A 17028-nucleotide genomic window follows, 5' to 3' on the forward strand; every position below is an offset into this window, starting at 1 on the left:
CCGGAACTCTGCTGGAGAAACCACGCCCACATCGGGAGGGCGGAGATAACCCCGGGTTCTACCAGCCGGCTTGGGGCAGTTGTCGCAGGAGGCTGTGCTGGAGGAAGGGGTTACCCAATCTGGTCCTGCAACGCCTGCCGTATCCGTGTGGCTTTGCCGCATGGTGTTATTTTGATAATCGCCCTGGGAAGTGGGCGGGTCTGGAATCATTGTCCCCATTTGAAACTTGGGGAAACTGAGTCCCACAGAAATTGGCTTCAACCAGAGATTGGAACACTTCTAGACACTCGCCGCCTTCATCTTGTTCAGACCTCAGGGTGGGGTGAGAGGAGGGGTCGGAAGCTGGTGGGGAGAGGGCACAGTCGCCGAGGGCTCGACGGGGAGGGGAAGGAGGAGGAGCGGGGCGCGCCCCCCCAGCCGGGTCACGTGACCTGTCCGAGCCCTGTCGCCATGTGGGCCGGGCTGGGCGGAGCAGCACTCTGGCCCCGCTGGGCCTGATACGGTCACAGGTCGCCCCAGGGCCCTTGGCCACTCCCTCTCTCTGACCTCACGACCCCTCCCGCAGCTGGTGGAGCCCAGACACAGTTCCCGGCGGCCCTCGCGGGGGACAGGTGAGCCGCGCGCCGGGCCCCTCCTCTCCAGCGCCTCCCAGGTCAGCGCCGGGGTGCGGGTGCCGGGTCGTGGGTGGGGGCCGCAGCTCCGGGGCTTGGGGACGGCGCCCTCGTCCTCCTAGCCCCATCCAGTTCCCCTGCGGCCACCAGCTCCACCCCCTCTGAATCCCTTTGGGCCTCTGGGGCCACTGGGCACCGAGTTTCCTCCTCGGGTTCTCTTGGATCTCCCTGAGTTCACTCCCTGAGTTGACTCTCTCAGGGGGGTCCGGGCGGGGGACGTGAAGATCTCAGCTCACCCCAACAGGCAGGTGGCAGGCGTCAGGGGAGAGGGCGGTGGTGTGTGTCTCTCGGGATGGGAAGGGGCGGGGAGGCCGGGTTTGCAGGTGGGTACCACTGGCAGAAAGTGGGCTTGTGGGAGACTGGCAGATGAGGGGTCCAGGGTCTCTCGGAGTTGCTGCCTTCCCTCGGCTCAGAGGCTGGGCTGCGGCTCTGACCGGACAGTAGCTGCTCCCAGAGGACTGGCTTCCGGCTGGGATGGGGTTTCTGGAAACGGGCCCCACCCTTCCCCTCCCTACCTGGCTCACGGCTCAGGAATGGTGCACCCTGGAAACTCCTGCCCGACTTGTCCCTGCCTGGGCAAGGGTGCCAGGGTGCTGGGTACCAGGCAGAAGTCTTGGGCAGTGCCCAGATGCCAGTGCCCAGGTGAGCCCCCATCCCCCAGGCACCCTCTGAGCACCTTCCATCTCCCTGCTCCTGCCTCCTGGAGAAGGGGTGTGTGGGAGAGGCGTGTAGATCTGAACCTGGGAAGGTCTGTCTTTCCAGGAAGGAATTCCAGCTCTAGGGGCTGGATTGGGGGGCACACCCTCAGCCCCAGCTCCAGCTACTTTCCATTTCAGGCGGAGTCAAGAGTCCACCTCTGATCTCTCTCTGCTGGTTTCTCCACACTGTGCTCCTGTGAGAGAGACGGGGAGGGGGCTTGGACTCTGTGGGCTCAGAGACTGGACACCCCTAAGTGAGGGCACTGTCTGGGTACAGCCCTAGCGGGACCTGCTCTGTCTGGACACCCTGGCCTCGCCTGAGGAAGCCCTTGAGCTGAGCCAACTTTCCTCCGTGCTGAGTTCCCTGGGGGTGAGGGTAGGGAGGAGTTGGGGGGGACAGGGCAGACCGAGGGCTGGGCCCAGTCTTGCTGGGGCAGAGTCCTGCAGGACTCAGCGGGTGCTTGGGAGCCTGCCGCCCTCGCCCCACTCCCACGGGCTGAAGAGCCTGGACAAGGCCACCCTGGTTCAGTTGTCTTGGGTGATGGCAGAGCCCGGACAAAGGCTGGACAAAGGCTGCCTGTTTAACGCCCAGCACCCCTCCCCCAGCCAGCTGCCCTGGCCTGCCCGGAGGTGATGGAATGTAGCGGAGTCTCTCAGGAGGGCTGTCGACCTTGACGCGCCCAGGTTGGCGTGGAGTGACTCCTGTGCGGGGGATGCAGGGTGGGGCGCAGCCGAGGAGGCCATCCTGTCTGCTGTTCTGTCAGGCGCTGGTGAGGGTGAGGGCCCAGGCTGCTAGCTGTCTGTGGGATTTCCGGCCGGGAGGAAGTGCTGTGTGGTCACGGGCGGGCACAGGGAAGGTCTCAGCTGCCCTGACCTTTCTCACCCAGAGGGCGGCATCTCTGGGTCAGAACCCTGGGAATGGAGAACCTATCCACAGGCACCCCACCCGCTCCCCATCTCGCAGGGATGGCGTCACTGAGGAAGCCGGTGGGGAACTGCTCAGACTCCCCTCACTTCCTCCTTCCCTCCGGAAGGAGCTCCCCTTCAGTCCATTCTGGCCTGAGGATTATTTGGGGCCACTCACTTGGCCATGCGTTTGGTGTTTGTGTGTGGATGGGGGCAGGATGGGGGCTCAGGCAGCCTGGGCTGGGAGTGGCACCCCCCATGGTCCCCAGGGAGCGGGCAGTGGAGCTGGGTGCCAGGCTAACTTTGCTGTAACGCTTTCTGTCTCATCACATGGGCAGCGGGAGGCTCCTGAGGCTGTGTCCAGGCTCTGAACTGCCCTACGTCGGCAGACTGGCTGGGGGTGGGCCGCAGATATGTCCCGGTCGCTGGCTTTTGTCCTCAATGTCCCTGAGACCCCACAGGACCCAGAGGAGTAAGTGCTCTGAGGTGGGGCTGGGGGGCTGGGATGTATCACCCCCAGGGAGAGGTGGTCTGGACCTCGGCCCTTCGGAGGGGGTAGGCTGCTGGGGCGAGGACTGGGTCCGCCGCAGCCTGAACTCCTGCCCCTTCCCCCATTCTCACCCCAGCAGCCAGGAGCCCAGCCCCTACGATGAGAGCGAAGTGCACGACTCTTTCCATCAGCTCATCCAGGAGCAGAGCCGCTGGGTGGCCGAGGAGGGGCTGGAGCTGCAGCAGAGGGTGCCGGGGGCTGGAGCCCTGGGGGCCTCAGGTGAGCCCGCCTGCCCTGGCCCAGGCTGGGTGCTGGGATGTGTGGGCCGGACACGGAGCCTCTCAACCTCTCAGGAAGCCCCTCCTAGCAGCCTGGGGCAGGGGGTGGGCAGGGGATAGCTCCGGCCGGTGGTGTCTGTAGAACCTCTGGACGAGTCTTTCTTGCTGGGCAGGCAGTGACCGCCAGGCCTTGCTGGGGCCCGAGGGCGCCCCTGTCTACAGCACGGCCACCCTCCACATCTTGGCCAGCATGCCCAGTCGCACCATTGGTGAGTGGGACCCTCTGCCTTTGGACCCTGGGCTGGGCTGCGGTTTCCGGCGGGGATCTGTGTACCTCAGAGCCAGGCCCCTTGGGCTCTTACCCCACCCCGTCTGCTGCCTGGAGGCCCAGCCCAGCCCCATGCAGCCTCGCGCGTTCTAAAAACGACTCCGGAGTCGTCATGGGGATAAAAATATGCTCTTGGGAACCCGGTGGTGCTTGAGGTCTCTTATGAAAGAACTTTCCTGGGTCCTGGGAAGGAGTGGGGGGGCAGCCCCTGCCTCTGCACAAGGTGCGGCGCGTCCCCCCTGACCAGCGGCCTCCACAGGCCGGAGCCGCGGCGCCATCCTCTCCCAGTACTACAGCCGCACGGTGAGGCTGCGCCGCAGGGCCGGCCGGCCTCAGCTCAGGGATGTGGGCCGCTCGGCCCGGCCCAGCCTCCGCCTGTACGACCTGGAGCTGGACCCCGCGGTCCTGGAGGAGGATGGTGAGTGAGAGGGGGCTGGAGCCTCGATGGGGAGGAGGTCAGCAGGTGGGGACGGGGGGGGCGGGGGTGCAGTGGGCTGTCTGAAGGCCCCCAGCGGTGAGGTCTCTTTGCAGGGGTATGGGAGTGTCTCGGTGTCCCGGCCACTGGCGCAGAGAAGTGCGGGCCTTTCCGGCTGCACAGTGTTTGGCTCATGTAGGCACGCGCTCCACAGCGTCTGTTGAGCATTTGTAGTGTCGCAGACGCTGGTGTTGGCTTTGGGATGTGATGGTGGTAAGCAGACCCAGTCAGCTCTCGTGCAGCTTATTGTCTGCCTTGTGAAATAGACAGGAACCAAATAAATGGATAAGTGGATGGTTAAAGCTCAGGTAAGGGCAGCTGAAGAAAGGCACACCGCAGGAGAGTGTCACGGAACCTGTCTAGCCTGGAGCGACCCAGGAAGGCTTCCTGGAGGAAGTGACACTAGAGTCAGTGGGGCATGGGCAAAGGCCCTGAGGTGGGAGCCTGCCGGCTTGTCTGAGTATCTGAGAGGCCTGTGTGGAGGGGCTGGGGAACAAGGGAGAGTGGTAGTAGGAGGGAGCAGGGCCCAGCTCACAGGTTGGTCTTCAGCCAGGTGATCTCTGGCATCAGTGCCCAGGGACTTGGGTACTTCCTGGGTCCCTGCCTGTGTTTCCTCTCCCTGTTTACCCAAGGCCCGCAGCTGGTGGGTGACAGAGCAGTGCAGGGTGGTGTGGGCTCTGAGGTCAGGGTGGACATTCCAGTTTCATTGTGTAAACCATGCCTGGTGTCTGCTTTCTGGTCATTTTATATCTGTAAAGTGGGGTTAAAATAGCACCCCCTTTCCACGGTGGTTGTGAAGATGAAGGGAACGAGGACATAGGGGAGGGGCAGATCTCCAGGTCCCGCCCTCCCCTACTCACCCCACCAGGCCTTGGCATAGTGGGAAGTGGTGGGGGGACAAGGGGGACTGCTGAGTGGGGGGCGGACGGGGCTCAGGGGCATTGGGGGGTCAGAGCAAGATGCGAGTGGGGACCCAAGAGGAGAGTTTGGTTCAAGGTGGAGGGGGCACTGGGCTGGGCCTCGGAAGATGCTGGGAACTTGATCGTGTCCTGGGCTCCAGGGGGTGGAGGTGAGAGAGTGATGGCCAGTGGGGGTGTGGGACAGGCGGGCAGCACAGGGTCCTAGCAGAGAGGAGCCATCAGGCCTGGCCGGGCGGCAGAGGCCTGTGTTGCCGGGGAACGGCCGCAGTTGTGGGAGGGAGGGAAGGATGCTGCGGGGAACCCACAGGGCTCCCTCCTGATCCTGCAGAGAAGCGGGGCCTCCTGGTGAAGGAGCTTCAGGGCCTGACGGTGGCCCAGCGGGACCACATGCTCCGGGGAATGCCGCTGAGCCTGTCCGAGAAACGCTGCCTGCGGTCAGTGCCCCTCGGCCTCGTGCGGACCCCAGACCCACTTCCTCGGCTGGGCGGGGTGGTTGGTGAGAAGGGTCCTGAGCCTGCGGTGGGCGGGTGGTCCCTGGGAGGGAGTGGACCAAGCCCTGACGCTGCCTCTGCCCCCAGAGAGGAGAGCCGGCCCCCGAGGGGCAAGCGGAGGGCCTGGGGGCACCGTGGGCTCCTCTCCTGCTGCAGCCAGCTGCGCGACAGCTGTATCCTGGTAGGCGCCTCTGGGCAGCTGGGGGCGGGGGCGCTGAGGGGGCCACGTTTTCTCCCTCCGCGTGCCGCTCGTGGGGTCCTCTAGCCGTCAGCCTGGCTCTGGGTGTGATCGACCCCCCCTCCCCTTGCGGCTCCCCCTCCACTGCCCCTGCGCTCTAGGCCTGGCCCGGGGTCTGGCTGGGGGCTGGCTCCCCTCTCCAGCCTCGCCTGAGGGCTGTCCTGCTTCTGTCCCCGCAGGCGTCGCACAACCTGGGGCTCGCACTGCTCTCGGGGCTGCAGGCCCTGATGCCCTGGCACTACGCCCTGAAGCGGATTGGGGGCCAGTTTGGCTCCAGCGTTCTCTCCTACTTCCTCTTCCTCAAGACCCTGCTGGCCTTCAACACCCTGCTGCTGCTGCCACTGCTGGCCTTTATCGTGGGCGTGCAGGCCGCCTTCCCGCCTGCGCCCTCGGGCTCTGTGCCCGCCTTCAGGGGCCTGGAGCTTCTCACGGGTGGGGTGAGGCGTGGTGGGGGCGGGCAGGGCACCCCCTTGTCACGGCTTCCTCCAGGGACCCCCACCCCACCCCTTGCTGCGTCTCCAGGAGGGGGGTGTCCTGGCAGCTCCAGGGTGGCCGCGGCCCTTTGCCCACCTCCGTCTTCTCCTCACTGCCCCTGCCCTGGCCCTTCCCCTTCTGCCTTTCCCCTCGCCCTGCCCCCTGGGCGCCCTTCATCTGCCCTCCAAGCCTGAGGGTGGGTCAGGTGCAGGGAGGGGGAGAGTCCCTGATGTGGCCGGGCGTCCTCTCTGCAGGGCCGCTTCACCCACACCGTCATGTACTACGGCTACTATAGTAACGCGACGCTGAACCAGCCGTGTGCCTCCCCACGGGATGGTGGCCAGTGCACTCCTGAGGCGGGCGGCCTGCCCTACAACATGCCCCTGGCTTACCTCTTCACCGTGGGGGTAGCTTTCTTTATCACCTGCATCACTCTGGTGTACAGGTAATAGCCCTCCACCCTATGACCCTGGCTCTGAGCGCCATTGATCCACCCATGCATCCATCTGTCCATCCATCCATCCATCCATCCAGCTACCCATCCATTCATCCGTCTAGCTACCTAGTCTAGCTACCTATCCATCCATCATCACTTCATCCATTCATCCATCCATCATCACTCCATCCATCCGTTCATCTATCAACCGTGCATCCATGGATCCTGCCTTCCTTCCATCCATCCATCCACACTTTCATCCATGCACCCATCCACTCCACAAACATTTGCTGTGCTCTGCTCAGGACAGGAAGGTAAATGAGCTTGGTGCATGTCCTTGAGAAGCTTGCTGTCTACAGGAGAAGATAGGCCAATGAAGAGGCTGGGAAACTCCTGGTGTTATGTTGCTCAGGTGTTATGGAGCATAGGAGAGGAAGTCAGACCAGCTTCCCAGGGCGGCGGCACTCACCCCAGAGAGGGAGGTTAAATAAGGGTGGGCTGGAGAAAGGCCGGGGAAGGTGTTTTGGTTATCGGGAGAGGCAGTGCAAAGGCCCTGAGGTGAGCCAGCACCTTCTGCAGCCACGTCTGGGTGGGAGGCAGCCGGCCATGTTGGTGGGGAGTGGAGCCTGACCCCTCTTCTAGCCACTTGTGGCTGGCGGGCACCCTGTTGGTCAGGGCTGATCTAGAGTGGCCGGCGGTCCACACCAGGAGGCTGAGAGCTCTGGGCTAGAGGTGGGGCAGGGAGCGTGGCCGGAGGCCCATCCAGCGCCGGGAGGGCTCCTCTGAGTGGGTGGTGGGTTTTGGCTGCAGGGAGCATCCCATGTGTCTTCTCCCCGGCCTCTGCGCCTTCCGCCCCATCTCACCCTCTGCCTGCCTCTGCTTCTCCCAGCATGTCCCACTCTTTTGGGGAGAGCTACCGGGTGGGCAGCACTTCGGGGGTCCATGCCATCACTGTTTTCTGTTCCTGGGACTACAAAGTGACTCAGAAATGGGCCACCCGCCTCCAGCACGACAATATCCGAACCCAGCTGAAGGTGAGCTGCCCAGGGGCCCTGGGGCCGCTGTCCCCCACCCCGTGTCCAGGGAGCACCAGTCGGGGCCTGCTCCAGTGGGAGAGGGTTAGGGCTGCTCTCGGGCCCTCTCCCTGGAGTCCCCGTGTCCTCTGGCCTCCGCGGGAAGAGGCCTGTGGTGCACCAGCTGGCACGTGCTCCCGGTCCCCACAGTAGCCCTGGGGTACACGTGAGGACACTGAGGCCTCAGTCCTTTGCCCAAGGCCTCAGGGCCAGAGTGTGGCTGGCCTGGGCCTCGCGGAAGGTCCTCTGCCTTTCTGGGGTTTCCCGCTGCGGGATTCGGGTCAGGGCAGCTCACAGCTTTGACCCGGCTGATGGGCCCTCAGGGAGTGCCTTGGGGCTCCGGGTCAGCGAGGGGATGGCTGTCCACAGGCAGGACAGCTCAGGAGGCAGGGCTGGGGAGGGTGGGTGGGAGCAGCTGGGGCAGGCCTCAGCCTGTGGCCCCGTGCTGCGGTCTCTTGGTGCCTGGAGGGGCCCCTGGGCAGGGGGAGCGACGGGCCGTGGCCCCAGGGGTGGGTGGGAGGCGACCCCGGGCATCCCCCGAGCCTCCCTGTGTGTCTGCTCCACGTGTCCCCGGGGGTGTGGCGCGTGTGTCTGCGCGTCTCCGTGCGTCCGTGCCGCGGGTGACAGGCCCGCTGCCGCCCCCAGGAGCTGCTGGCTGAGGGGCAGCTGCGGCAGCGCCCCCGGAGGGCGTGCGGACGGCTGCGGCAGGCGGCCGTGCTGGGGCTCGTGTGGCTGCTGTGTTTGGGGACCACGCTGGCGTGCGCCCTGGCCGTCTACAGCTTCTCAGAGCTCGTGCTCCAGGTGCGGGGAGGGCGTGGGGGGTCCCCGCGGAGGCTCCGGCCGTGGGGTCAGACGCCTGCTTCGTTAGACTGGGCCCCCTGGGGCCCCGCACCCTCCGCCCGGGCCCTCCCTGGAGGCCGCTTCCCTCACAGGCCTTGTTCTCATTCTTGGTCTGTCTGACACTCCCCCTATTTTTCTGTCCTTTTGTTTTCTCCTCTTCTTTTGGTTTCTCTTTTCTTCCCCCACACCTGTGTTCCATCCCCCCTCCTCCCCCTCCCACCCCCCTTCCTGTGCGGTTTGAACACTGGGCCTGGGGTGGAGGGTGGCATGCCTGCCACTTCCACCCCCTCCTTCCGCCCCGGGACCCCTCCCTGCGGCCCTTCCCCCGTCTTGGGCCCATCAGTGGACCTGCCTCTGTCCTTGGGGCGCCTGTGGTGACCGCTGACCGCTGGCCCTCCCCCTGCCGTAGCAGAGCCGCGTGTCTGCTGAGCGGGACGGGGTGCTGCTGGCCCTGCCCCTGGTGGTCTGCCTTCTCAACCTGGGGGCCCCCTACCTGTTCCGTGTCCTGGCCACCCTGGAGCGGCACGACTCCCCGGTGCTAGAGGTGTACGTGGCCATCTGCAGGTGCGTGGCCGGATGGGGCCGCCACGTGGGGCTTTCTGGGGCGGGACCTCTGTCTCCCAGGCACCCCTCCCTCAGCCTGTGCACGCCCCCCGCCCCCCCCCCCCTTTCCGCAGGAACCTCATCCTCAAGATGGTCATCCTGGGGATTCTTTGCTACCACTGGCTGGGCCGCAGGGTGGGCACCCTGAAGGACCAGGTGAGGGCGGGCCGGGCGGTGCTGGCAGAGGCGTGGGGCTCCCCGGGCCTCTCAAGAGGGTCTGCCCTGGTCCCAGGTTGGGGGTGGACGGGCCTGGCTCGGCCAAGATCAGCCAGCCCTCACCTGATCTTACCTGGCCTGGTCTACAAGCATATTGGAGGCCCCCAGGTGGGCACGGGGAGCAGGGGGCGGGGCACCAGGGCACTGGGGGCTGAGGCCGCGTCTGTTTCAGTGCTGGGAGGACTTTGTGGGCCAGGAGCTGTACCGGCTCATGGTGATGGACTTCATCTTCACGCTGCTGGACACGCTTCTGGGGGAGCTGGTGTGGAGGTGAGGCCCCAGGGGCGGGTCCCTGCGCTCACCTCCTGGGCACCTGGGCTCCCCCTGCGGAAGGGCTCCTGGCATCCTCACCTGTGTGGTGGAGGTGAGGGTCACCCAGGCGGTTCTCAGGCCTCTGAAAATCAGGACCTGACCCCAGATTGGGGCCATAAATCTCTACCCATGACGGCTCTTCTGTAAAATATCGATAAATTGAGAAAAACATTTAGGAGACAGGATGTAACCTATTTTGAGATTGGAAAGGAAAACAGGTTTCAAAATGATGCATATGGTATAATCTGTCTCATACAAAGGAAAAAGGGGTCGAGAGGAAGAACAGAAGCTAGAGGAACATTTTCAGATGTCCTGGCTACGAGTGCTAGCATTGTAGGTGTCATTTCCTTCTTTCTGTGTTTTCTTTGAGAACATGTGAATTTAATAATAATAAGATTTAAAAAAAACCGTAAAACAGGGACTTCCCTGGTGGCGCAGTGGTTAAGAATCCACCTGCCAATGCGGGGGACATGGGATCGAGCCCTGGTCCAGGATGATCCCACATGCCGCGGAGCCACTAAGCCCGTGCGCCACAACTACTGAGCCTGTGCCCTAGAGCCCACGAGCCACAACTACTGAGCCCATGTGCCACAACTACTGAGCCTGTGCTCTAGAGCCCACGAGCCACAACTACTGAGTCCGCATGCCACAACTACTGAGCCTGTGCTCTAGAGCCCGTGCTCCGCAACAAGAGAAGCCACCGCAATGAGAAACCCGCGCACCGCAACAAAGAGTAGCCCCCGCTCGCCGCAGCTAGAGAAAGCCCGCGCGCAACAACGAAGACCCAACGCAGCCAAAAAAAAAAAAAAAAAGCAGTAAAACATTTGATGCTGATGTGCTGATGTGCACATTTATACCTGGGTGTATCCGTCCATGCTTAGAAAAAGGACGGAGATGAAGCTGGCTGCAGTGTGGACCCTTCAGGGTGGGACCCCAGGCTGCCATCTCCCCTCTGCATCACTGGCACCCTGGCGGGGAGGGCACGGTCTTCAGCTTGGCGTGTGGGTTGGGGTGGGGACGAGGGTCTGTCTTGGGGATTGGCCCTCCCGCGTGACCCCAGGGGTTCTTCTGCCCAGGCTCATCTCTGAGAAGAGGTCTCAGAGGAAGGGGAAGCCTGAGTTCGACATTGCGGGGAATGTTCTGGAGCTGATTTACGGGCAGACCCTGACCTGGTGAGCATCTCCCACTTGTGTCCCAGTGCCTGGCCCTTGGGGAGGCTGACCGCTTCCCCCTGGGCCACAGCAAGGCCCAGCCCTGGGAATCTGGAGTGACCTGACCCCTCAATTCCCCGGGGACCCAGTCTCAGCTCCCCGGGGTCCCGACCCCGAGCCAGGCCCGGGTGGCCTTTCTAGGCCTGGGGAGCCACACAGGGGTCAGGACCCAGCCTCTGGAATGCAGCCCTCTCCTCTCCTTGCTCTCCTCAGGCTGGGGGTCCTCTTCTCCCCGCTCCTCCCCGCCATGCAGATCATCAAGCTGCTGTTCCTCTTCTACGTCAAGAAGGTAAAGATGCCGCTGGGTCCCTGGGAGGGCGGCGGGGCCTGGGGAGAGTGTGCAGCCAGGGTGGCCGCTGGGCCGGCAGATGCGGAGCCCTGACCCATGCGGTGTGGGTCTGGCAGCCCAGGGCCACCCTCTGGGTCAGTCCCACGGGCCACAGCTGACCCCCGTCCCGTCCCTGCATCACTGCCTTTGGCAGGCTGGGCAGCATCCCGTCAGGGTCCGTGGTCATTGCCAGGTGCCCGTGTGCACGGGCCAGGGTTTAGGGCCAGGGGGCTGGGAGGTGCTCAGAACCAGGTCCTTCTCTCTGGTCCTCTGTTTCCTCCTCTGTACAATGTGGATGGTGCTCTGGGGGGTGCTGCCGGAGGTGATGTTTATAAACCGTCGGGCACAGTGGAGACCTTCAGTCAGTGGAGGTGGCTTTTAGTATCAACCCTTTCACGTGCGGGTGACCTGGCCAACCTGCCCCCCGTGAGCCTCAGTCTCCCCTCCGTAGACCGGGAGGTAGCCCCGCTGGCCCTTTCCAGCCTGTGGGCTCAGATTCTGAGTGTCTGCTTCTCTGCGGGGCTGTCCTGGGGGCTCGGCTCGGGCTCCCCCTGCAAGCAGCACACCCCCAGCCCACTGCCGGCCTTGCCCCTCTTCCCTCTTGGAGGCCCCACCAGGCCTGGGGGAGGGTGGGTGGCAGGGCAGTGGCAGAGCGCAACCTTTGTCCCCAGACTAGCCTGATGGCCAACTGCCAGGCACCCCGCAGGCCCTGGAAGGCCTCCCACATGAGCACCGTCTTCATCTCGCTGCTCTGCTTCCCCTCCTTTCTGGGCGCTGCCATCTTCCTCTGCTACGCCATCTGGCAGTGAGTGGGCCCTCGGCCTCTGGGGGGCGGGATGGGGAGCTGCCCCCTGGGGCCGCTGTGGCTGGTGGCCGCGGTTTGGGTGGTGTGGAGGTGGCGTATGTCCGGGCTGAGGGGTCAAGCCGCCCGCCCTCTTCCCCCAGGGTGAAGCCCTCGAGCATCTGCGGCCCCTTCCGGACCCTGGACACCATGTATGAGGCGGGCAAGGTGTGGGTGCGCCACCTGGAGGAGGCGGGCCCCAGGGTCTCCTGGCTGTCCTGGATCCACCGGTACCTGGTGGAAAGTGCCTTCCCCATCTACTTGGCGTCGGCCCTGCTGCTGTGAGTGCGGGGCAGGCCCGGGTGGGGGCCCTGGCCTCCCTCCCCGGGGCTCCTGCGCGGGGGGCCCAGCCTGAGCGGCCGTCTCCCGCAGGGCCGTGATCTACCTCAACATCCAGGTGGTGAAGGGCCAGCGGAAGGTCATCTGCCTCCTCAAGGAGCAGCTAAGCAACGTGAGTGCCCCTCGGGCTCCCACCTCGGGGGCGCCTGCTGGCTCACACCCGTGGCCCCTCCACACCTCCCCCCCCACCGGACCTGGGCTGTGGAAAGGGCTTGTTTGCCAAGCGAATCACATCGATTAAGATGCATATCTTGTGTTAATCTGAGACGTAAGCTAGAGGCAGCCAGCCTGCCCGTCTGCAAAGACCCCGCTGGGACGAGCGCTCTGGTGGTGCTGCTCCGAGCACCCCCCCTCCCCCCCTCCCCGCATCCCCCCTGGAGGCCGCCCAGCCTTGCCCGCAGGCTGTCCCTCCCTCCCTGCGCACTTACTGGGCCTCCCATCACCTTGAAAGCAAGTCACTGCCCCGTAGGTCAGAGTCACCTGGGCTGGCGTTTCCCCAGACAGGAATGGCCTTTCACCTGGTCCTGTCCTCCCTGGGTCTGGGCTGGCTGCTTAGGGGCACCTGTCAGTGACAGCGGGTCTCCCCTGAACACTTGGTGGACTCTGACCTCATCCCCAGGGCCCCAACCTTGCCCCCAGGGCCCCGACATCACTCTCCCCACCGCTGTTTTTTCTTTTTTCCTTTTCTTTCCCAGTTTCTCACTTGTGTACTTAATGCTTGAGCCCACCTTGGGGCCTGCTGGTGCCTGTGTCCCCTAGGCGGTCACATCAGGGCTGGTGGCCACCAGCCACTGTTCGTTAGAAATGACTTGGGGGTCAGCTGCTGGGTGTCAGCCGAGGCAGGACGGGGCTGGGGTGCAGCTCGCGTGTGAGTCTTCTGCTGGCTAATTGGTGCAGGGACTCTGGGTCAGGTCTTCTTGCGTGGAAGGATCCCCTGGGGACAGTAAGGCAGTACAAGGTAACCCCTCTCCTCCCCTTTCACAAACCGAGGGCAGGGCTCAGGCTGGGCATTTTGGCTGAGGTACAGCTATTGGAAGTGGGTTTTTCCCAACCGGCTCCTGCCCTACCGTGTAGAGCTTTGGGGCCTGCAGTGCCCCGTGGTGGTGGGATGCACAGCAGCGTCGGGAGGGGAATCCCAGCTCTGCCCGCCATTCCTCTAGGAGCTGAGGGACAGTTCCCCAGGTGGCCCTTGCTGCAGGCTGTGTCCTCCCAAGGCCGAGGCTGGCCCCGGTTCTGAGTCTTTGGGGCCACACTTCTGATCTCAGCCTGCGCTCGGAGCATCTTTTCCCTGGCCTGGGCAGGTGGCTTACTCAGGCGCACGGCCCTCTGTACCCACCAACTCGATGGAGAGAAAACGGGGAGGTCTCTTAAGGAGGTCGCACCTCGTAGGTGTCTCAGCACCTTCGTGGGTGAGCCAGGGTCCCCAGCGCCCAGAACACATCCTGACAAAATCGCTGTTTTCTCTTTGTGAAGACTGCCCGCAAGGAATCCAGTCTGACCCCGGGGTTTGATGGGCCCTGAAATCCGCCTGATGTTTACTGGGTCCTAGACTTAAAGCTTTATGTGCGTTTTCACAGTCAGTTGTCGAAAGATCCCTGGGTTGGCCAATACCTGCCCCAAAGACGTCTTTGTCCTAATCCCAGAAGCTGTGAATATGCCATGTTACTTGGCATTGGGGTTGTGGGATTAGGGTCGCAGATGGAATTACAGTTGCTAATCAGCTGACCTGGAGGTGGGAGATTATCCTGGATTATTCGGGTGGGCACGATGTAATTGTAAGGTCCTTAACAAAGGAAGTGGGAGAGTCAATGTCAGAGAAAGAGGTGTGAGAAAGACTTGACTGGCCATTGCTGGCTCTGAAGGAGGCCATGAGCCCAGGGATGTGGGCAGACTCAGAAGCTGGAACAGGCAAGGAAAGATTCTCCCCAGAGGCTCCAGAAGGAACCAGCCCTGCTGACTCCTTGATTTTAGCCCACTGAGACCCATTTTGGACTTCTGACCTCCAGAACTGATGTTGAATTTGTGTTGTTTTAAACCACTAAGTTTCCATAATTGATTAGGTCAACAATAGAAAACTAATAAAAGCCCCATGACACAGACATTTGTATCCCTCTTTTACAGATGGTGACCGAGGTCAGACCGAGGTCAATTTGCCCAAGACAGACTAAATGTCAGGGCTGGTTGTACATTGAGTTAGGCTGGGTAGGCAGCCCTCACTGTGCAACTGATCACATTTCCCTTTTCACCTTGGCCACTAGGAAGCTTAGATGCATATATATATGTGTGTGTGTGTGTGTGTTTATATATATATATATATATATGTGTGTGTGTGTGTATGTATATATATATATGCCCACTGCTTGGCTCTTGGTTTTTCCTTGTCCTTGTTTGGTGCCTCTGTCCCCCTTCTTTAAACTTTTTGTGCTTGTGATGTCAGACACTCTTTGTGAGCCACCCCAAGTGCAGTCTGGAACAGGGCACTTCTGGACGGACACGCGATGGCTGTTTTCTCAGCCTTTGTGTTCTGGCATTTCTAGGAGGGGGAAGACAAGATCTTCTTAATCAACAAGCTTCAGCGTATCTACGAGAGGAAGGAGAGGAGCAGGTGAGGGGCCCTGGAGGGGAGTGTGTTGGGGAGAAGGAGTGGGTACTGCACAGGGAGGCCTCTTTCCGCCGGTGGTGGGGAGGGAAGTGGCTGCCGGCCTCCCTGGGTGGCCCGCAGCCTCTTGGGACTCCCCTGCCCTCTTTCCCCACCTTTCCTCCTCAGGTGTGTGGGGCATTTGGGGGAGGAGGAAAACTTAAGTTTGCTGAGAAAGGAAAAAAAAGAAATGAAGGAACTGTGTGCAGGGGGCAAGGTGGAGCTGGGGTCTCTCACGCCCTTTCCCTCCTCTCTGCCACCCCCATCTTTTTTTTTTTTAATATTTATTTATTTAATTTATTTTTTGGCTGCGTCGGGTCTTAGTTGCGGCATGCGGGATCTTTGTTGAGGCATGTGGGCTCTTTTGTTGTGGCGCGTGGGTTCCAGAGTGCGTGGGCTCTGTAGTTGTGGCACACGGGCTCTAGTTGAGGCACGCAAACTCAGTAGTTGTGGCACGTGGGCTTAGTTGCCCCGCAGCACGTGGGATCTTAGTTCCCGCGTCCCCTGCACTGGAAGGCGGATTCTTTACCATTGGACCACCAGGGAAGTCCCTCTGCCACCCCCGTCCTGATGGGTCGGGGGTCAGCCTGGCTGGCCTTTTCCTCAGGCCCCTGCCCCCATTCTCCCCGTGAGGTGAACACCAGCCCCCCCCCCACCCCGAATGCTGCTGCCTCAGCCCCGGCTGCCCTGGTGCGGGGCTGGGGCTGCTCCTGTGGCCGCACGTCTCACCCTTCAACTGCTACCTGCGGTTGAGCCCAGGGAAGGGGAGATGAACTCAGACATCTTCCTGCTGCCTGGACAGACAGGCCACCCACGGGAATGCACACACACCCCTCCTCGACCCCCGCCCGGCCAGGTGGGCCAGCTGAGGTCTGCAGGTCGAGGCCCCTGGGGCTCCCCGGCCCTGACCCCGGGCAGTAGGAGCCCCCAGAACGAGCCATCTAACAAGATCCGCTGCCCACACCACTCCCTCCCTTGCCAAGGCCTACCGGTGGTGAGTCCCGGCCTCGTCCGGCTCCTTCCCTTGCCAAGGCATCGGTGGTGAGTCGCGGCCTCGTCCGGCTCCTTCCACTTCTCTCCAGAGCCTTTCAGCCCTGGGAGGCCTGGAAACAGCTCCTGAGGAAGGCTGCTGGGGATCCTCTGGCCTTGGCTGGCCAGAGGGATGACTGTGGGGCTCCTCAGCCTCCCGAGCGAGGCCCGCGCTGCCCAAGGCAACGGGGCCCCTTGCTGACTCCCCTTTCTGGCAGGGTTGGTAGAACCGAGGAGGCCGTGACGCCCCCGGCCGTATTCACAGACGACTGGGATGCCCAGTAGGACAGTGCTGGGCCCGGCAGCCCAGGAACCCCGTCACCCTCGGTTCCCATGGACCTGCAGGCACAGATGCTGCCTGGAGATGGCCCCGCTGGGACACGGGGAAGGTGATGGGAGTCTGCAGCCCGTCCGAGGCTGGAGCACCCCCAGTGGACCCTGCTCAGGACTCTATTTATCCTGATTAAACACGTTGTGCAAAATGGGCTTGTCTCGTGGGAGTCTGTGCTGATGCTCAGGCCTGCCCAGGTGCACGTAGGTACAGCCCGTGGACGACCTCCAGGCTGAGGTCGTGGGAACTTCGGCCTCGTGCATGTGCCGCCCCTTCAGTTTCTCCCTCTGGTTCTTCAAGGCTGCTCTCCTTGCCAGGCCAGGGCCCTGCGGCCTACCAGCCGCTCCGAGGGGCCTCCCCTGGTGCTGGGCTCCTCATGAAGCAGACTCTGTGCGGCTTCCGTGTTGAGCGCAGGGCGCCCTCTTCTGGCCCAGCCCCCGATGGCAGGGATGGACCACGCTGCAGCTTCAGGCGCTGCCCTGCCAGCCTATGCCATGCGGGACAAGTACGGGGTGTGTGGAGGGTGATGAAGTGATGCGCTAGTGGTTATTGGGGTGGGGGTAGAGGGAAACTTTAGGGAGGGACCGGGGTGGGTCATTTGCTAGTAAGCCGTGGGGAGAGGAGCCTGCAGGCAGAAGGGCAGCCAGCGCCCAGGCCTGTGGCAGGAGCGGGGTCTGGCTGCCGTGACTGGTGGGGGGTGACCCCAGGTCCTGCCAGGCTGAGCTTGAGGAGCCTGTGGGATGCCGTGGACCAGAGGGTGCGGGGAGGAGGGCACGGAGCTGTCACAGCCCCAGTGCCCGCTGTCTGCAGGAGCTGGGGGAGCGGCCGCCGTGGGAAAGGATGGGAGAGCGGCGATGGGCCC

General features: G+C 63.0%; 1 protein-coding gene across 20 annotated transcripts; it reads left to right on the top strand.

The window, feature by feature from the left end:
- The first annotated feature begins 217 nt into the window (after positions 1-217).
- Positions 218-16694, top strand: TMC6 (transmembrane channel like 6). Of its 20 annotated transcripts, none has more exons than XM_057536905.1 (23): positions 218-317; positions 566-611; positions 1976-2139; positions 2614-2747; positions 2902-3044; positions 3217-3312; positions 3631-3789; positions 5095-5200; positions 5345-5438; positions 5675-5932; positions 6224-6414; positions 7295-7439; positions 8124-8279; positions 8728-8882; positions 8996-9077; positions 9310-9407; positions 10526-10621; positions 10874-10949; positions 11660-11793; positions 11934-12110; positions 12202-12280; positions 14706-14773; positions 16054-16693. In XM_057536905.1, the coding sequence occupies exons 4-23, from the start codon at positions 2689-2691 to the stop codon at positions 16118-16120; spliced, it is 2439 nt and encodes an 812-aa protein (XP_057392888.1). In that variant the 5' UTR covers positions 218-317; positions 566-611; positions 1976-2139; positions 2614-2688; the 3' UTR covers positions 16121-16693. The 20 variants fall into 20 exon arrangements, 19 of the variants coding, with proteins under 19 accessions (XP_057392888.1, XP_057392897.1, XP_057392902.1 ...); XM_057536914.1 differs by having other exon boundaries at positions 232-322; positions 2905-3044; positions 16054-16694; XM_057536919.1 differs by having other exon boundaries at positions 232-322; positions 2905-3044; positions 8731-8882; positions 16054-16694.
- The last annotated feature ends 334 nt before the right edge of the window (positions 16695-17028 follow it).

This window comes from Balaenoptera acutorostrata, chromosome 20 (genome assembly GCF_949987535.1).
Source record: "Balaenoptera acutorostrata chromosome 20, mBalAcu1.1, whole genome shotgun sequence".
Lineage (NCBI taxonomy): Eukaryota > Metazoa > Chordata > Mammalia > Artiodactyla > Balaenopteridae > Balaenoptera > Balaenoptera acutorostrata.